The sequence below is a fragment of the Aphelocoma coerulescens genome, chromosome 5 (assembly GCF_041296385.1).
Source record: "Aphelocoma coerulescens isolate FSJ_1873_10779 chromosome 5, UR_Acoe_1.0, whole genome shotgun sequence".
In the NCBI taxonomy this organism is placed as follows: Eukaryota; Metazoa; Chordata; class Aves; order Passeriformes; family Corvidae; genus Aphelocoma; species Aphelocoma coerulescens.
The window spans coordinates 52,191,239-52,212,844 of NC_091019.1; the positions used below are offsets into that span (position 1 = coordinate 52,191,239).

The 21,606-nt window shown below is 42.4% G+C and overlaps 1 protein-coding gene across 2 annotated transcripts in view; it reads right to left on the reverse strand.

Annotated features, from left to right (window-relative positions):
• Positions 1–15,358, reverse strand: part of ITPK1 (inositol-tetrakisphosphate 1-kinase) — a 145,027-nt gene extending 129,669 nt beyond the window's left edge. Inside the window, exons 1-2 of one of the 2 annotated variants that reach the window (XM_069018127.1) lie at positions 15,208–15,358; positions 14,763–14,936 (exon numbers count right to left, since the gene is read on the reverse strand). In XM_069018127.1, coding sequence (XP_068874228.1) covers positions 14,763–14,857 — 95 coding nt within the window. In that variant the 5' untranslated portion in view covers positions 14,858–14,936; positions 15,208–15,358. Of the gene's footprint in view, positions 1–14,762; positions 14,937–15,078; positions 15,120–15,207 lie in introns of those variants that run through there. The other variant, XM_069018128.1, reaches the window with a different exon arrangement.
• Between the last annotated feature and the right edge of the window lie 6,248 nt (positions 15,359–21,606).

Genomic DNA, 21,606 nt, shown 5'->3' on the forward strand with positions numbered 1-21,606 from the left:
AGCCTACTACTGAGCCAAAAGCCAACCCTATTTTGGCTACCAGGCCTGTGTCTGATTCAAGGGTCCTTAGTCTCTCCTGGCAAGGGGAGTATTCCTTGATTTGGAAACTCCCTGTAAAACCCCTGTCCTAGTGAATACATGGAAGACATCAAGATTTAAACACATTTCAATTGTTCCCAGCTCATCTACATACACCTAAGACTCATATTTCAAAACTGTCTGGGCAGAGTGCTTCAAAAACTCATAGTCAAACTACACACTTACAGTACAGCAGGAAAGGTCCATCTCTCAGTTTTTTTGGGGATTGGCCTTGCAGAAATACCTGTGAGTTCCTGTAGGCATCCAACACCGACAACAGGCATTTTAAACAAATAATTTAATTTCCTGAAGTGTTGGAGAGAAGGAAAAAAGCCAGGGAAAAAATTTTCACTTTCGAAGACATACAAAGAATGAGAAAAAGTTAACTTTTTAATAGTTTTTATTTCATCAAAAGGAAGTCAAGTTTTACTGAAAGAGAACCTTCATCCTGGCTCTTATAAAAGGCTCCAACAATGATCCTCTCAAAGCCAAAGCAGCTACCGAAAGCAGCCCCGCACAGACATTACCTAATTCAAAGACCGAAAAATATTAAACCAAAAACATCCTCCAGCACAAGCCTTTTAATATTAACAGCACTGCTAGGCTGCTCCAGTCTGCCTGGATCAGCCCTAAACAACTAGCAATCTACTTCAATTTAAAGGGAGAGGGAACCAGGAGATTTCACATAGACCATGCACATTTTCCAGAAACAAACACTTTGTGTTTCAGGTTTCACTACCAGCAGCAAGTGTGCTAAAAGTCTATTCTGCCAGGGAGCTTTCACACCCACATATCAGTCAACGTAAGAAAAGGCGACAACAGCACTAACAAGCAAAAGGAAACTCAAATACTGTACTTGGTCCTACAAAAACAAATTTCAAATTACACTACTGGATACTTCCCTGGGCCAAGTAGGCATTTAGTGTACTTTCAATGGCATCATGGTTGCATGTTTTAATTACTACCTACCACCTTTTTGATTCTTGGCCATCAGCTGTTCTTATCAAGCCATGCCATCTTTTAAGTGCCTGCTGTCAGTAGCTATGGTACAAGGCAAGAACAAGCCGGTGAAAGAAATCCATGTGGTGATCCAGGTCTGCCATCAAACTTGTGCCAACATTAAAAAATTCAATCTCCATTCCATTCCAAGTCTCTCAGGCTTTCCATTTAAAAAGAAAAAAAATCTGAACACCAGTTCAGAATATCCAGTTCCCAAGGAATCCAGCTACAGAGATTCCTAATACCTTCAGAGTGAGCTGGATTAGTCCAAAATCTGAGAACATGATCAGTTCCCACCAAGGTCAAAGAAACTCAACACCTTAAAAAGTAGGAGCTTTTCTGAATCTCAACCTAACTCATATGCAAGGATTACTTTTTCAGGAATAAGCACTTGTACAAAGAACTTGTCCCCCATCTAATTTGTCTAAGAAACAAGATTTAGAGATCTTGATCTTACACATCAGGAAACAGCTTTGCACCAGAAGAAATCTTTGGAAAAGCTGTCTAAGAATAAATTACTTTGTTTCCAAAGTCTTGCCCAAGCTACAAACTAAGCATTTTAATTAAGGTCTCCTAATTGCAGTTAGTGTAATTTGGGGTAGGGGGCAGGGAAGAAACATGCTTTTCCACAGTCTGCTGGTACGAAAGTGACTTTAAAAACACACATTAGCTGTAGTAAATGTTCTAACCATGTTCTGTGATTTCAGAAACATATTTCCCTGTTTGAAGAAATTTCCCAATATCTGTTTCTGCAGAACTTTTTCACAATGGCAAACAGGAGAAACTAGGGAAAATCAGGGAAGTTATTTGTTAACATATGAACAGTGTGTCAGACTGGAGGTCCAACCTACTCTGCCTCTGGCTGTTCTTTCTGTTCTACAGCCAAAGGCACAAAAGAAACATCCCAAAATACTGTTTTTCTTCAGTGATTCTCTTGCAAGCAGAGCTACACTGTTTCATTACTACTGCAAAAATACTACAGGAAAACCTGCCAAAAAGGAAAGGGATTAAGCATTACATTTTAACAGATTATTCAAGACAAACTAGGGATCAAATCACAGCACAAAAATATTGTGCCAACCCCCACCCAAACAATACCTATTGTGAGCCAAGATGCAGCCCCTTCATTGATCAGGAAACCACTTAACACAGTAGCACAAAAATGAGGAAAGACTTTTACTACAAGAGCTGGTGGTCAGCACAGCACACCTGGGAAGTGATAGTTTGCTGCAACCTCAATTCTCTGCTATGCACTTGAGCTTATTTTACTCAGAGAAAAAAGACAAAACTCCCCAATGACCCGATGCCTTTCTCATTCAATCACTTCTCACTCCTCACAGTGTCATTGTGGGCTCCACTCCTATTTGACTCAAATGAGCACTTACATCCCACCAGTCTCTTAGAAACATTCACAATTAAAACAGCAGCTGACCAGCATCAATCAAGCAAAGTCTTCTCTACTCTCCAGAGCCTTCTCAGGGAGACATGAGCTATATGCTAAAGATCCATGCGGTTTGATTACAATATCTGGAACCAATGATAACCTGTCAGATACTTAAAAGATATCTAAGAGAACCTTTAAATTACATTTAGGCCAGACAACACCAAGATCCACTATTTTTACAGAAAAGAGCAAGTTCTGATCCACAAGAATGCTCTACCTTGAGGAGCACTGCTAGTTGAAAATGGACCATCCATCACTAGTAAGCAATAAAAGTGATGAAGATCAATGCCCTATAGCACACATAAAGACTAAAGCTAGTCACATTGCACTAACAAAGGAATCAGAAAGGACACTAGCTAAGAGTTCTTGAAACTAAGTTAGCCCCAAACAAAAGCAATTTAGACTGGTGGATGCCTATGACCAAAGATTTTTCACTCTAATGAATCACAGAAAAAAAACCAAAAAACCAGAAACCAAAATTTGAAGCACACATCCTCCCAGATGCTGAGAATTGAGGGCCTAAAATAGCATTAGAAAGAGAAAGAAAAACAAAATGGAGTTTCAATCCCCTATCTAGCAGCAAGCCTGTACTTTCTATTCAAAGCATGTTAAAATTTTTGTTCAGGAAAAAGGTCAAAAAAAGACCTACTCTTTTCAAAATTCACTTCAAGCTGGACAAAGTCCCTGGACTTTGATCTATTTCTTGAGACAGAAGGAAAGGTTACACCAAAATATCAAGCCACAAAGTCAAAAAAATATAACCCCATCTAGTGCTTGTTCACTTGCAAATAGATCTCTTGCCCCAGTTCCCACTTGCGGTTCATGCAACCAGGAACAAGTAACAGTGTAGCACAAACTATTTTTCTCCACAGACTAAACAAGCTTTAAAAGGTGGCAGTTTTGAAAAAGAAAACTTCTACCAAGGGACAAAGGGTGCTGTTCAAGTCTACCATCACGTACTTTTCCCCCAGCACACAGTGCTCCAACCCAATATGCCAGCAATAATACTTCCCTTTTACGCTTTCCCCTTTTCTACTAGATACAGTGTGCAGGTCAGCAACTACAATTGTGGGGGGATTTTTATATCATCAATCTTTCATCAAAATAGTAGTCTTGCTTAGTTTCTTTTTCCTTTCCTCCCTCTTACACACAGTTTTACAGGAGTTTTCTTTCAATGCCTGAAAACTACCAGATTGACAGCTCCAGTGAATTAAGCTCCCTCTTTGTCGACAAAACAAGAGCAGCACCACAGGCAACCTCAGAACAAGCTCCCTCTATCCTTCTCTTCCCACCCCTCCAACTAGCAAGTGTATCTGAATGCTGAGCTTCACACACAGCTCTATCATGCCAGGGTGCCTTGTACAGGAGTCTCTGATAACACAGTTTACCCAGACTATCTCAGATGACACATACGTTAAAGCCACATATGCTGGAAACATCATGACTCAACACATTGTCGGCATATACCTGTTCCAGACAGCACAGTAACTCTAAAACCATGAGGCTGGCTGAGTGCATGCACATCTGTGCTTAAAGACTTACTGGCAAAGAAAATCCATTTTAGACAACGGGGTGAAAGAATGCAGACTTGAAGCAACTCAAAGTCATTCTTGAGACCTGAGAAAGGCAATGTTAACTGAAAAAATCAATAGGAAGACCAGAAAAACTCAATGCTCTCAATATAAGACAAAAGTCAGGTGCAGATTTTATTAAAAAATTAATTGCACATTTGGCATAAATGCTAGAAAGACTGGGGTTCTGTTACTATTGCAGTACTAATTCAGTGCTTCACTTTCTGAAAGTGCCCCTCTGCTATGCTAACACTTAACCTCATCAGGCAACAAATGAGGATCTGTACACTCTTCTCTCTTCAGTTACAAGGGGCTTTTAAGTTCCACAAACCCCTCGACTGTTATTTCAAGTCACAGATTACCATGCACTAGATTAAGTTAGAAGATGGCTTCTAAACTGTACCAAACTCTTAGCTCCTCCTCCCTCTTCTAGAAGCTATTTTATTTTTAGCAGGAAAGTGTTTTCTTTTTAGGGAAGAACTTTTGACTTCTGAGCTTTTCAAGACATCTTGACCAAATTTTTCTTTTTTTTTTTTAATTAGCCAAGAGACAGGGTGTTTTTGTAAAATGAACACCTAGACATACACTTAAAAATAAGTAATACCTATTCCTTTACAGGCTTAAAAAACCACAAACAAACAAAAAAAACATACTAAAACCAAAACCCAACCCCCCCCTCCCCAACACAGCAAATGCAACTTTGTATTTGCTTATGTTTTTACTCATGGCCAAACCAGAGAACCGCCAACAAACGCCAATAGCCTCCTTATGTTCCCCTGATGGCAGAAATGAAAGAGTTCAAAAATGCATTAATAGGTTTATGTGGAGCAGATCCATCTGTGGCTGTTAAAGGTGGTACCACGGACACAACTGCTGCCACCAAAGTCTCTAGAAGTGACTGACAGAATGCAAGGAGGGTCTGCCAAGGGGAAGGTGAGCACATTTGCTCTGTGCCTCATACTTTCCCTAAGCAACTGCTACAGCCATCCCTTCAGGTCCTGGCTGGCTGGGTTCAGGTCTGTTTGGCTGTCTTCAAACTCTTCAGCTGGCAGGTCACCCCAAACAGCTCCAAGCAATTACATTCTCTGCTACAAAGCAAAACATACTGATGAACTTGTATGGGAGCAACCTCACCATTACCCCCGCCAGCCCCTCACCCTTCAAACGGCAGCAAGGAGAGCCCATTCCGTCTGCACTGGTACCAGACAGCAGCCAGAGAGGGCTGGATCCTCAGCCTGTAAATTCCCCAAAACTGAGATGAGATTTTGTAATCAAGGGAACAGCATGTTCCTGAACAAAGCAGCATCTACACACAGCTGCATGACATGCAGATAAAGCTGAAGAACAAGAGTGTTCTGTATTTACATTCATTTCTGTGGTTTGTTTTTTAACTACAAGGAAATAACCCCTTGAAACACACATACCCAATTAGGTTTAAGTGGTCACTGCTGGACTCACTAAAACATACCATATTGCTGAAGCAGGCAGTGTTTCACAGCCCACCGATACAAATGATGACACTTCTCATCCTTGTAGGGAGAGTGGGGTGACAACATAAGGAATAAGCCTAGTCATCCCACCAATTTTTTAAACCACAAAAGTAATTTCAGAACAGCAGGGAGAAAGGACTGTGGCACTGTGGCTGCCAGTGGGTCAGGCGTGGCATTTCATAAGTAAACCTTTATGATATCATTTCCTTCCAGCACCATTAATCACCCCAGACATCACTTGTTCTATCAGCTATTAACCAGTTGCCCCAACTCCAACATGAAGATAACTTTATCAAGGTTAGGCAGCAAGAGCCATTACTAAGCACTACAACACACAGTGCCAAGGTCCTTGTTTCCAGAGAATCCTCTGAACTACTTCTTCCTGCTGTAACAAAACACATTGCAGTATTGCATGTATTTATCCATACCTAACATCAGGGAGAAAATTACAGAAAGTATAAAGAATCACCAGCATGTTAAAACACAGATTTCAGAAAAGGACGTCTATGTTGCTTATGCCAAAACATTTAACTCAAATGAGGTCTCTTAAAACACTGATTTTTAGTTCATTAATGCTCTTGGGGGAAGCGGGGGGGCAGGACACCCCCAATATCCACAACTGTTGGTGGTGTAGTCTGATGAGACAACCATGGGGCTTCAGAATGACAGGCAGGAGCATCATGGCTTCACAGCTCAAGATTTAGTATTTTGTATTTTGCTACAAACATGTCTCATTTACTTGTTTTTCTTCTTGCCAGTGGCACCATGAAGAATTCAGTTTCACGAGACAGTGCCTCAGGACCCAGACCGCACACACAGAACCAGCGTGCTACAAAGGGAAAGAACTGAAGATGTCTTGTTGACAAGGAGAAAGAAAAGTCTGTGAGGAGTCTGATGAAGAGCAAAAATAAGCCTGTTTCTGAGGAGGAAGGACCAACTTTGAATTCTTCCAAGCAAGCAAACTTGACTCAGCAGTATGTTACAAGACAAGACATGTTAGAAATCTTCACTAACTGGCATCAGAAGGGAGAAGATTAAACAGCTTGATGCGAACTGAACCTGCTTCCAAGTCCTGTGCCTGGATCTGACAATTACTTTCCTAAAACTGCCATTAGATCTGGAAACATGATTTTTTCCACTCTACAGATCTGAGCCTCGACAGCCCTCAGAGCAACCTCCCAATGTGCCTACACCCTACTGCCTGCATAGGTAGTACCCTGGCTGTGGGAAAGAGCAGACTTCTGATTTGGTTCCCAGTTCACAGGAGTTATTTTACATGAGTGGCAACCACACTCCACTCAAATTAGCCCAAGCACTGCAGCTGGGAGGAAGGAACTACAAGTAAGGACATTCTGCTTGGAAATAAAGGACATCTCCTTCAGTGAAACTCAGTTATTTTGAAAGCCATTCCAAAAGAGCGTGGTTGTCCTCCAAATAGGATTTCTCTCTGAATACTAACTAGTATTTTTGTAGTATTTGGACAGTATGGAAGTATCAGCAGCTTCCTCCTCAATCATATTAACCACGTAACTCCTTCTGAGCAGAGTTAAATTCCATTAGTACAAAACAAGCCATTGTTTCAAGGACTGAACACTGAACTCAAAAATGAGAAAACGGAAGATAACCAGACAAGAGAGGGTTTGTTCCACAACACTGTAGCACAGATGTGACCAGCCCAGGTGCTTATTTTATCTATTATCACACTTATTTTAGCATGTTTCACGTGCACTACTTCCTTCTTTCTTTGGAACATGTTCAGGAATGTCATCCCACCAAAAAGTGTCAACTGTTGAGATGAATAGCACATTATCTGGCCAGTATCAGGAGATATTATCAATTCCCAGATGCAGCACATTAAGACAGAGGAAACACTTTCTGTCATCTCTGACACCCCACTCACACTGAGCCTCTACGTTCAAGAGATCTACACACATTAAGACTGTGTGCTTAGACTTCCCAAGTCATGACTCCCAAATTAGTAAATGGACTTCAAGCTACTTATGTACACCAAGAACAGTTTCTCAGGTACCTTCTGCACTATTACAGACTGAACCAAGCCAGGAACAGCACTGACCTCAGGAGAGGTCAACATCTCTGCCCTGAAACAGCACCACAGGCCTGTATCATTCCCAGCATATTTGTCCAAGGTGGTTATAGAGCTCTCAAGCAAAAAATTCCACTGCCTGCCTAGACAATTACAGTATCTTTTTCACTTGCCTATCATCCCTTCTTGGCACAGTTGAAGGCCACTACTTTTTCTTCTACCTACAACAGAACTGGGGAATATACTTGGCAGAGGAGGGGGAGTACGTGTTGGATTTTTGACTTTCCTGCAACAGCTTTTTACAGACAAGATCCATCTCCAACCTCTTCTTTATGTTGAATAGCACAGTACAATACACTGTATTTACAAAACCTCTGATCCTTCTCACTGCTCTGGGCACTTCCCAGCTGATCTGCCTTTTCCTTGAAATGCTGTGCCCCAGACCAAAGGCAGTAGGTGAGGCTACTGCAGCAGCGTTATCAGTGCTGTGCAGAATGGAGGCATTACTTCACGCGCCTTGCAGGCTCTGTTCCAACTCACACACCCCAAGATGACATTTGCTTGGAGTTTTTTGGGGCTTTTTTTTGGCAACTCTGTCAACTTGTATTCTGCCTGTGATCTGCAAAAGAATGTACATCTTTCTCAGAAAAGCTGCCACATGACCAGGCTTATTGTTCCTTTGCTGCGTATCAGTTCCAACAGGTTGTGGTAAAGGGATGTGCCATAAGGAAGACACAAACTTCCTGAAGCTGAGGTAAATGATTGCTAGACCACAAAACAGAGTCGCTATGAAAGGGTGATTGTTACAGTCACTTCTGTTGTCCAGCAGCTGCGCTGTGTTCCCATGAAATGGTTCTGCAAACGTGACACCACAAGCTCTTTCTTTGTGAGAAAAATGCCTGTCAGTAGGTGCTCTCAGAGATGAAGAAAATGCACGCATATCCAGCTCTTCTGGGATGTAAGGTCTCTACACATGACCAGAAGGAGCAGAAATCCAGAAACAGAGTGAGCTTCTTCTCCAAGAAATACACCCTTTGCTACTACCTTCAACACTTTTTCATGGCTTAGTATAATTTCTACCATTAGGCCAGTTGTCTTTAAGAGTTGATGTCAAAGAAACTTACCCACCCATCTGGCCCCCAGTTACTTCTCATGATATAGTATTTCAGACTAACACAACCAACAATGGGAGCTATTGATCAACACACATATATTTTATTTTTATGGCTTTTAAGGCTGTAAAAGCTAACTGGCACAAGCCAGACATTTAACAAAAGTAGTATTTAGGGTTTTTTTGTGGGGAATTGGGGTTAAAGAAAATCCCCCGAGTTCTTCCTGGAAAAAATATGTAATATACCTCATGCCTGCTATATAAAGAAACAGATTAATTTAATACCCTCAAACCAGCATTATTCTTAAATCTGTCTTAAAACTCATGTTTAGGTTCTTGTGCACAGGCCATGGCACACAAGGAACCACAAATAAAGTGTAGAAGAGAAAAAGAGAACCATACAGATCTACAGCACTGACAACAGTGCTTGCCATTTTATGGTAGATTACTAGATAGTGCGATTTCTCATGTGCTAAAATAATACTTAACTATATCACAAAAATTAAATGGACAGAAGTTGAAGAATCAATTTAGCCTAAAGAAAATGAAAAAAAGACAAACAAGTTCAAGCCATACAGAAATTTAAATTAGGCATACTAATATTTTGGTAGGGAAAAAAAAACAACTGGTTGCCATGTTCAGCAGATCGACCTGGTATCAGCCTCAAAATAGCCTCATCATAACTCAATGGAAAAAAAACCAACAAACCAACACACCATTTTGTTATGACAGTGACCTGTCATAACAAAATGGTCTTCAGCACAGTTGACAGATGCTCTGTTGGAGCTACATACCCAAAATTCTGTGCTAAATCCCAGGCCTGTGGAACTGATGCAGGTCGCAATTCAAGAACACAGCCTCAAGCTTCTGAACAGTCTTCACCAGTGCATAGCACCTAGGAATCCAAACTGGACCAAGATAACTCAGCTTCCTGCATGTCAGGGGATGCTATCAGTTTGACATGGATGATCTCTCAAGGAGGGAAGATGACAATTTGGCTTGGTCACTAATAATCAAGACAACTGAGCTTTACTAAAAGGCATAACTCAATCACCCCCCTTCCATTGTCTTTTGTGGGCAGAATTTGAGTTTCTCAGCATTTCTATCATTTCCTGAGAACTTCTTCCTCCCAGATGCTCACCCTGTTTTATGAAAAACAAAACAAAAAACCCAAAACAAAAACAAAACAAAAAGAAAGACAAAACCAAAACAGAATAAATAAACAAAAAAACCCACAGCAGAGTAAATTCTTACCATAAGTAATCTGGCCATTAGGGTGGACAAGCACTGTTCTTCTATCAGTCAAATTGTGGGATTTACTACGACATGAATTACATCTTCAGGCAACTCTTCAACTCCCTTTCTATTCATTTTCTACATGCCATTTAGAAGAAATTCTGACTTTTTATGTATATAGCTACACAGAAAAGCTACCACATTACCACGCAAACTTACAAGCTGCACATGTGAATGCTTTTGTCCAAAATAACTGAGAAGTAGCTTATCCTTTACAATTAGGTGACTTTAAATTATCTCCTCTTGGATGAAGCATATTTCACTTCACATCACTATAACTTATTCATATTGCCGTGACCTTACTGCCTCATATCTCCAGAGCTCCCAGAAGAGACCATAGTAACAGCTGACAAGCAGAACAACTACCAAGGAAATGGAGGCTTTTATAGAGCAAAGAGACATTTGTAAATGGCTGCATCTCACTAATCTTAACTGGTGCCAAACACACACAACTCATTTACTGAGTAGATATATAGGCGTTTTTATGCGTACATGCCACTCCTCATATGGCACGAACAGGAGTCTTTTTATTCACAACGTCCACAGACGTTATTCACAACGCCCAGCAGCACACAAATTTTACAAAATGATAACATGGGCATCCAAGAGCCCTCACCACCATCTGATATTCACACAACAGCTCTCCCATCTCTATAATGGAATGTGGCACCTACATTTCCCTAACCTCGTATTAGTGCTCGTGCACCTGCACAGTGACAGCCATTCCAAGGTCAGTGTGATGAGCATGGAACTGATTGGATTGAGCGTCTTTGCCAACTGCATAACCATTAAACCCAGCTTGAGACAGAGGATGAGACCAAGCATCTAGAGAAAGGAGGAACTGTTCCTTTCAGCAGCAGCAGGGACACATGACAACATCAAAACTACACCCTTATATCACAGGCTCCTAAATTCTCAGTTAGGAGTGCCTAGAAACCTTGTTTACTTTTGAGTAGGCAATAGATACTCTATGTTTTGACAACAGACAGCAACCAAAAGCTCTGAAACTGTACCACCTTAAGAGGAGCAAAACATAAAGGCTCACAAGAAAGTCTATTTGAGATGCACAAACCAGACATTTGCACGCTGCAGTCCCACAAGCACCCTACACTCAGGGAACTGCAGCTGCAGCATATATGCTGGAATGCAGATAGTTCCAAGTGCAACACAAAGCATGGTGTTCTAGCAGCTTTACTAAAAGCACAGGACAACTTGGCAACAGTAGTAAGTTGCCTAATAAATTCACTGACAGTGTAAGAAACACGTACCAAGCGCCCTGTTCCACATAAAAGAGCTCAACCCCGTATCACAACTCAAACAGGAATGCCTTCCTATCAGCAAGACTGAGACAGAAACTCTCTTCTCACCACTGAAACTGTACCTATGCACAGAACGGAACATAAAAGTCTTGCTCCAATGCCAGCTTACAAAGCAGCTTATATAGAAAAGAGCTGCTGGGCAAAACCAAAAACCACCTCAGGAAACAGACCAGAACAGAGGACACACCTCATCCCAAAGGAATGCCCCTGCCAGGGTGCTTCAGACATAGCAGGGAGAATGACTAACCTGGCACTGGGGAGGGAAGTCACATTCCTCTCTATACACAGTGGCAGGTTCAGCCAGCGGATCAGAGTGAGCTTGGCCTATCTTCAGGTTTGGTCTCCCTTGGGAGATATCAGCTGCAGGCTTGAAACCAGGCTTCCCAGGTGACAGGCCAACTGCTCTATCCTCCAGGTCAACAGCTCTTAAGGCAGTATTCAGGGATCACTGATTCTCTGCAACAGACCTGTGAAAACACACTGCCTTTTTTCTCACCACTCTGCTCAGAAACCCCAAGGAGATGTAGAAGCACTAAGGTCTGCACTGGGCTGCAACTCACAATTTGGGATCACTGGTCTGGCCTATAAATGTGAAGGTAGATACAAACACTGGCACTACCTTTATCTCTACAAAGTTATGCTCTACTAAGAATACGGCTCAGGTGGGATATATCTCGTCTGTCTCAGTGAGGACCAAACATGCAGGTGAACTCTAAGGCCTTTGATAAAAGGAAGATTCCCTTGTGGATAAAAAGGTTAGGCAAAAGTCCCAATACACTATGTTCAGGCAGGACAGCTCCCATGTCAGTCATACAGAAGTTTCAAGTTGGATACAAACATGAGGAAAGTATTTAAGGTTCCTGCCCAGTGTTTGTGGAGCAGAAAGCTGAAGGCAGGGCTGCCTATGCCCCAAAGCTGCACCTTAACTGCTGGTCCACTCACACTGGCTCATGTCTCCTTTCAGTTCAGACAATCTAACATAAAACCTGGAGCCATGCTTAAGAAAGCAGTCCAGCTCTTAGAGTCCTTCTCTCAGAGAATGCTTTGAACAGATTTTGAAATGTCTGTCCATGACCTCTTTCAGATGTCAGTGCTTTGCACAAGAAGTGGCTGCCCTGGCAAACTGTAAAGAAATGAAGATTCTCCTTATCCTAACAATACAATACCCCTGATTTAAAGCCAGCATGCTTCAGGAGTTCATTAGGAGGCTCCTCTTACTTTCCTGGACTATATAACTGCTCCATTACAAACCCGTACAAACAAATCTGAACTTTGTAGTCATCTGGAAAGTATATCCCTAGGCAACAGGCAAATAAATTCCAAGTAGCAGTCACCATAAAGCACATAGAGTAGACAGACAGACACATAGTCCACTCTAACACATGAATCACTGTACAGGAATGAGTATGCTTGTCTTGTTTTTTACCATACACAAGATTTCTAGTAAGATGTATGCTGAGTTTGGCATGACTTTGTCTATGGAAAAAAAAAGTTTACAAACACACAAGTTATCAAGTAGATATTATCCATAAACACTTGAAATCTTTGCCTAAATGAATGCAGTCTCCCTTTGGTGTCAATAGAAGTTACTGGGAATGAAAACAGAGCATCCAAGATATCAGCAGAATGTGCTCCAATGACTGTACTGATACTTAAACTAAACATTTAACTCTGCTTGTACAGAAACGCTAATAATGCTTTTAAAAGTACCAAAGCATGTATGAACAGCCACCTCTATCCAGTGTCTGTAAGTGGTATTCAAATTGAGCTTAGCCTGTACAGGATGAGGTAGCCTAATTTTCACCAAGAAATTAGTAAAGTGTAGCAAGAGAGACTCTTTGGGGTCAATTTTCACAGCACCATGAGGACCCAAAACTATGAATAAGTTTATACAGTACACAAAGAAATTGTGGATCCATGCTATGTAACACAAGTGTAAGGTATTTCTGAGGTAGAGAAAAATGAAGCAAAGCACTTAGTCAAAAAGAGAAACAAGGACAATGGAGGACAAAAAGTCAGTTTTGGAGATTCCTAAATACAACAATGTACAGTACATAATACCAAGAAGTTTTTAATGGATTTTCTGAGATTCACTGTAGTTTCCAGGCATGAAAAACAGCCTATACCAAACCTCAAAGCCCTAAAAATTACATTTTTCATATGCCTAATAGAGGTAAAAAGTGTATTTTTGAGCATCACAATAACTAACCTAAAATCTCACACAAGGGCAAAACTTAGCATTATTCATCGACAAGAATTTTGCTTAGAGAACCACGTGAAATTAGACATTAAACCAGAACTTGTGGCCCTTTCTATACTTCCAAAAAAATCTAGTAAATTTTGCTGAAGTTTGATGGAGGGGATACAAAATGTCAAGTACAAAAGCTGATGTAAAAGCTTCTGTCACTTTCTTGAAATAGTTCTCTGTTTTGCCTCCTTCATCTTTACAGAAAGAAGCAAGTGCTATCAACAGAAATTTCACAGGGACTGGTGATTTTAGAATGACATGCTTTAAATAAAGTGTATTTGACATCCCATATAATATATTCTGTAAAGTTTGCAGCATATTTCCAATTATCAAAATTGATTTAGTATCCTTGTTATAAACTTACTATTAGAATGAAGTAAGAAAAAGCTGTTATTCAGTATCAGAAATTGTGATGTATATGTCACAAGACCTTGGACCCATAAGGAGTTTAAACTCCCAATTAAATAATAAAATTGTGTAATATACTGCATGAATTATCCTCTAAGCTATACAGATAAAGCCTAATTACAGCTTATCAAACTAACCTTTACCTCTGGGACAGCAGAAAATAGACGTGCTTATACCACCTTCAGATGCTTATTCACATCTCAAATGAATACAAGCTTACTCAGGGGTTTGTAGACCCTAATTTTACATGTTTTCACACAACTTGAAGGAAAGTTATTCCCAGACGTTTGACTCTTTCTAATAATAACTCGGCTTCGTAAGAAAGTCCGCAGAGATCCCAAATTACACTATTTCAACGGGAATACCAGAGACCTCTCGGGAAGCAGGGGACAGAAGTGCACCCAGGCGGGCAGTAACGTGGGGCTGTGCCGGGCCCTCGCACACCCACGGGGACGCTGCACCATCCCGGATAGTGCTTCCCTGGAGAGACCGGCAGCGCCCAGGTGAGCGGAAGGCAGGAGCGCTTAGCCCGGCCCGGAGGCAGCGGGGCGGGGTGCCCGGGGCACTGCGAGCCCTGCGGCCCCGGTCCCGGCGGGCAGAGCCGGCTCCGCGGATCCCCGCACCGAGCCCTGCGGTACGCCCGAGGAAGGCGCGGGCCACAGCCGAGCACGGAGCGGCCCCAGCCCCATCCCGGGGCCGCCGCCTGCCCCGGCGTCCGCCCCGGCGATCTCCGCGGCGAGGGCCGCCTCCTTACCGGCACAGCTCGGCGAAGGCCTGGAAATTCAGTTTCCTGATCTTCTTCTCGCTCAGCCAGTATCCCACCCGCTTCCCCTTCAGGAAGGTCTGCATGGTGCCGCCCCGCGAGCAGGCGACCAGGGCGGCGGGGCAGCGCGGCTGACGCTCGCACTCGGCGCCTGCCAAGCGACGGCTGCAAGAGAAGCAGAGAAAGGAGGATCAGCCGGTTCCCCGCGGCGGGCGCTGCCTCCCGCCCGCCCGCTCCGCTGAACCGCCGAGCCGCGCCAGGCGCAGCCCCCGGCGGGCGGGCAGCCCAGACAGGCCCTTCCCCGCACCGGCGGGCAGCTCGCCGAGGCAGAGAGAAGCCGCTCCCCGCACCAGCCCCGGAGCGCCCAGCCGAGCAGGCACCACGCCGCCGCCGCCGCCCGCCCCGCGGCACGCCCGCAGCGCCCGCAGGCACGGACCCCGCCGCCGAGCTCGCCTCCGTGCCCACTCGTCGTCGTCGTCGCTGCCGCTGCTGCTGCTGCTGCTGCTGCGCGGCCGCGGTGGTGGTGGTGGTGGTGGTGCTGGGGCTGCTGCTGGTGCTGCTGCTGCAGCCGCTCAGCTCCCCATTTGCCCGCTATTCGCAGCCGCCTCCACTTCCTCCTCCTCCCGGCCGTCCCCTGCGCTCCGCTCCCACCCACCTCGCGGGGCGGGCACCGGGATGCTCCCGCCCCGCGGCAGCACCGAGGGGCCGCGCCCGCCCCCCGGGCTCCGCGCCGCCGCCGCCAGGGGGCGCCCGCGCCGCCTTCTTAAAGAGACAGCGCCCCTTTCTGGGCGTGGCCCATGGATGCGCCATGGGATTTTGGTTTCCTAGGGAGGAACAGTTTTACACAGCTGGTAAAAGCGGTTGGTCAGTACATCTTTCACAGAAAAAAGATTCTAAGTAAACATGAATCTTCACTGCAAAACCAAGTATCTTCCTTCTTCCAGCATTTGCAAGTATCTGTAGGGATTAAACAGCGTTTTCAGTAACAGCTATTTCTTATTTAACTTTCTTTAGCAGGAGGCAAAAGGCAGGCAATGCAAGCATGAGCTGACATTCTAATTTTTGGATTGTGCATCCCTAAATACTGAGGCAGCTGTTCTGTGCTTCATTTCAGAGGAAGAATCTTTCAGTCTGATTTACTATGCTCTCTCAAAGGACAAGTATCATTTCCCTGTTTTTGGTTTTCCCCTTCATCTTAAACGATCACCATTTCACCCTGAACATTTTTCTCTGTCTCTCCAGGAATGGAAAGCATGGCCTTGACAATAACGATGTCCTTCACAGAGGGGTTGGCGTATCTGCAATCCTGAACAGAGGTGCAGATGATGCTTCTATGAAGATGCTCTCTGTGAACCAGCCCTGGAGCCCTGTGCAGTGGGAACTGCTCAGCGAGTTCTGCTGACTCACAGTGCCACAACAAATGTGGTTTATAACTTCAGCAGAGTATTGGAACAGTGGTAGAAGTATCCATGTGAAGGAAGGAAGGGTGAAAGCCTTAAGAAATATGAAAGGGGTAATTGACTTAGGGAGTTTGTAGAAAGCATTTTACATTCCTGTCATTATTCACATGAACAGTGCAGTCATCCTGACCCAAGGGTATATTGGGAAGTAGGCAAGGAATGGAAACACCTGCAAACAGCTCATACCAATGGTTTTTGAGAATTTGTATCATAGCATTTTTTCTCTATTTGTGATTGCTCTGAGGAATAAATATCTTTATTTGTCTCCTTCATCTTATTTGCCACTGATACGTTCTAACCTTTATTTTACAGAACACTTTTTATCTTAATCATATTCACACATTTTTTCACAGTAAATTAACTAATGTAATTAGAATTAGTAAATGTATTTTGATAGCATGATTCCTGCTGCAGAGTATTTCACTCATACTTAAATATTTTATGGGAGTAAGGTAATTTTGGAAAAATTTGTAACTCAAAAATACAAGACTTTATCAAACATTATCAAATTTATATACAAATCCTGAAACAAATTGACTTGCAGTTCTTGTTATGAAGTGTTTCATTTTGCCAATATCAGTGCTTTATTTCACCTATCATTTCACTGGACTTATTTTAGACTTTATTAAAATTTGAATCAGTATATTAAGCTCAAAATTTATATTTGTATCAGAATAGAATATGAATGTATTGAAATATGAAAATCTTGAAGCCAACTTCCTAAAATATTTCTTTCTGAATGTTTTTTTCTTTAAGAAATGTCACGGTTTCAGACCAATCTAAAACACAGTCTGCAGAGACAGGAATATTTATGTACGTTTTTCCGGATGCAGGAGAGCAGGTTTTTAGAGGTGTTGAGCATTCCTAGCTCCTGTGGAAATGAAGCACAGGCACTAAAAAGGAGGAATTTGCTTTGCTCCAATATAGAAAACTTGAATTAAATATATCAAAGACCTGATTCAATCTTAGGAAGGAGGAGGCTGGTAAATGCCTTCATTTTAAACTACAGTTTTTGAATCTTAACCCTTGAACAACTGCAGATGTGGGAAACATATTTCACCTGGTATGCCACTGTACTGCATCTTGCTGTACAACGTTGCTAAATAAATTACAATCCTCTGTTTACACTGCAGAGCTTGTTCAGGCAATGCCAAACCTGCGACCACAGAAAGCCCCAGGGTAATGTTTATGCCATTCCTGATCAGGAGCAAGCTGACTATTCCTGTGACTTTCTGTGGCCCAACTCTAAGCTGCAGCTCATGAGCTGCTTCATGCTAATTAAAGGGGTGAGGGTTGATTAGGATCTTGAGCCCTCCGGCAATCAGAACTATCTTCCTCTTCATCTTAGCTTCAGCTACAGGCCAAAGCAGGTTTCCCTTGTTTAGCTGGAACCTCTCACACCTTGGCTTCTAACCCTTTCAACAAATACAGGGGCTCTGACAAGGCTGGATACTTGCAATGTGGCACAAGTTAGTAAAGTTCCATGGAAATTAATTTTAGATTAATATGAGGCATCCCCACTTACTTAGTTATCAAAGTGTATTTTCTCAGAATTTTTTGAATTATTTTTTCAGCAGCTAGCAGAAGTCATGATAGAATCTTTTGCAATGAGTGAAAAGAAGGTGGTAAAGTGATTTCCATTGCCTGCAGTTTAGGGTTTTTGCTTTTATTTGCATTTTTTATTATTACAGGATAGTTGTTACTTTGCTGCAGATGGGCAGGAGGATGGGCTGAGCCTTCTGTATCAGAACAGGTCTCCCCTTTCTCCAGTCAGTCAAACCACCAAGTCAGATCATGTGCTAACATGGCACCGCTGGAATAAGGTTGTAGGTAGGAGGGAGCACAAAGAAAACCCTGCATGTGCTGCACTGCAGCTTCTGGCCCCTGAGAGAGAGACCCAAAGATGAGTCCAGGTGCTGTACAGCATGTGGAACTTGTCATCACCAGTGAGACAGCCAGAGAGAAATGTACAAGAGGCATGGTGGGCTGCCATTTCCTCAGGTCTCTGCTGTATCTATAACCGATACATCACTGCAAGCTTCATAAAAAGGCCAGATAGGACTTCTTTCCACAGTGGTTCACTAGAGGATGTGTGTGACAGAAGCTGAGCTTCTACAATTTATGGTTGTTTTTTGCCTCTGATAGTATCAGATGGATTTGGTTTGTTTGGTTTTTTTCTTTAATACACTACAGTTAGTTGGCTTCGGAATACTGCTGGCGTGGGCTTTGGAAATGCTTTTCTGCAGCTATTCTTTTTGCACTTGTGAGACTATACATTGTGGTAGCTTTTGAAAAGATGGAAATTGTTGCCCTTCCCAGAGAGCAAAAAAAGCCAGTGTCTCCTGATGGACTGTGCAAAATCAGCAAGCACAATGTCTGTGAACTGTTACTGAACTCTAAGGAAGCATTTAAACAAAACAGGAAAAGGGTCCTCAATCACTGGAGCCGTAAGCATGAGAAGAAAGTGCAAGTGATGCTGTGGCCCACACTGGACTTCCATCTTTCCTGTTTTCTCAATTTTAGCAGTCTAAAAGGTTCAGCTGTAGCCACAAACAACTCATGGAAGTGGAGAGCCGCTGGAAGGAGGACATGTTCTTGAGGTCACCTTGAATGTGTTCTTAACATGAGAAGCAAAGACAGATGTAAGCCAGAAAAATATGAGACAATAGTGGTAGGATTAATATATGTCCACGTCAGTTTATATGACTTTATATGTAAGATTTATGTGTCCATGTCAGTCTTATGTACATTAATCATATTAAAAATAGTTACATTGTTTTAAAAAAATAATGAATTACAGCAATGAAAAATATATATGATTTTTTTTTGTGGTAAGATGGCTCATTTTGCTGGAAGCAAAGTTATACATACTTAAAACTACCTGATTAAAAAACCACAAACAGCTATAAGCAGAATAACTCTCTCAGCATGAAACACATCCCCCATCCTTGGCTTTTTTCCACTCAGAGTGCATTTTGAAACATTATCTAATTCCCATACTCAATAACCAAGAGCCTTTTTTTTCCCTTCTTGCTCAAGTACCAGTCTCATATCCAAAGATTAAACTATACATATACATCCTCCATGTTAACAACACTCTGTCCTGTAACATCCCATTTCTACCTCCTACTACATGCAGCCCTTCTGAAGGAAGAAAATCATGTAGAAAAGAACTGGAAATTCAGGAGACAAGTAAGTTATAGAAAACAGGAGCTAATCAGCTGTAGTGTAAAAGGAAAAAGGGGAAAAAACCCAAGCCAAAGCACCATCAACAAAGAGAGCTGGAATAAATCAACTGAGACCACAATTTGGTTATAGCTCTGGCATTTACTAGATGCTCAGGCTTGTAAAGTGAAATAGAAAGCTCATTTAGAATCACAAACTTTCAGATATTTCAGATCACCTAGATCCTGTAAGACACTTATAGTTGCACAGATGATAAATTCCATTAATACTTGTTGTATCACTGTGCTATTAAATTTATTATCTCAGGGCCTGTCAGTCTGTAAATAAGGCTTAGGCAGTGAGCACATCTGAATGTGGGACTTGTCATAATCCCATAGTGTCATTGTGGAGCTACCTGGACAGGTACTGCTTCCCAATCATTTTTCTGACAGCTAAAAGGGACACTTCCATAGACAGGATCTCAGCAAATATTCCTAGTGATTCTGAACAGGCCACTTCTGTGCTTCATATTAATGTACCAGATATATAAGAACCACCTTTAGGGTTGAACATACAATGCCAATGCTGCTCTTTGGGATTTTCCCTTCTCCCAGAGCTTCCAGAGAAGGGAAAGAATGTTAGTGACTGAATGCATGAAGGCTGATTGCCTTGAGCCTCAGTTTTCTGGTGTCACCTCTGAAGAAAGCTTTTCACATGAATGAAAAGTTTGTCCTAACTTGTGCCTATGAAGATTCCCATTGTTTGATAAGGGGTGAGCTAACATTGTACCTTTTCCCTTCATTAGAACCCAATTTCCATTATCCGAGTGCCAACTGTCCCAATACATATAGGAGCTCAATGCCTAAAAGACATCTATGTACTTGTTTTTGAAATTGTGCAATTGATATAGATACATACATGCTTCCTCTTTTATTTATTTGGGAAACCAATCTAAACAAATCAGAGAGGACAAGTTAGAAGAATGTTCTTGAACTCTCAGCACTTTGAATAGTGGTTATTTCTGCTCCGTTTGCATCAAGCCCATTATGAAGTGGGATTCTTTTTCACATGAAGACCTGCCAGGAGAAATCAGAGAGGGTGAGGAACACCCTAAACCAGAGGAAAACACTCATGCCACCATTTAGACAGCAGAGGCCTCAGGACATGCCAAGGAGCTGTCATAAAAGTGTTTCAAGCACTTAAGTAATTTTTCAGCTACTTGGACTATAGAGTTCTCTAAAGAAAATGGTTTCATAAGCCAGAGAATTAGAAGTTAGCGCAGATGTCTTGAGGTAAAGTTGATAGTGGTTTCAGGTTAGATTTTGGCTACTCTGCAATAACAAAAGAAGCTGCCAGAGGGATTTACCACAATTTGTAGGACATCTTCTGAAGATGATGCCTAGATTGGGGTGGGGGAGAATAATAGGCATGTGGGTCTTGTCAAAGGATCTCACCTACTCAATTTTGAGAGCATTCAAACCTGAACTCTTCTTTGCTAATCATCTCCACTTGCTATCAATGACAATAGCCCCAAAAGATTGGTTTGCCATCACTCCACACAGCTGGGGAAAGGAGAACTTGCAGCTGTCACAGACTTTTCTAGAGTGACAAAACTTTTGTGTTGCTGGCTAACCTTGGTGGTTTTTTTGGGGCCTTATTTGTGCAGATTTCCAGAGAAGGGGCATCTACACCTTCTGTTCTGCTGTTCTTTCTGATCCTCCTGGGTTAGGGTGGCTGTTCTCACCCACCAGTCCAGTGCTGGCTAACCACGTTTCCAAGCATTTTCACTGTGTGAAGCCACTCCAGAAAAGTATCAGGCTGCCTAATTTTACCAAGCTAAAGATTTTCCACTGCTTCAGAGGCTGTTTTGACAGAGCACTTAAAACTAGCACTTCAAAAATGTGCACAAATCTGAGAATTATAGTGTCTAGCAAGTGAAAAAAGAATGACGGAAGATGAAAAGACCTTGAAATTGTAACCTCTGCTTCAACAACCAGATCAGGATAGGTTTAATTTTGTGTCACAATCCATTGCAACATCATCATTTATGCACTGGATTCACTGGTGAAACACTTCAACTGGTAACAGTTACCCAGAACACTATACCTGGCAAACAAGCTCTGCAGCGTGTAAAAGCATCATTTCAGAATGGAGGTGCTCTAAGTCCCATTAAACAAAGCAGTGCAGAAATGCACCTACAGTGACACACT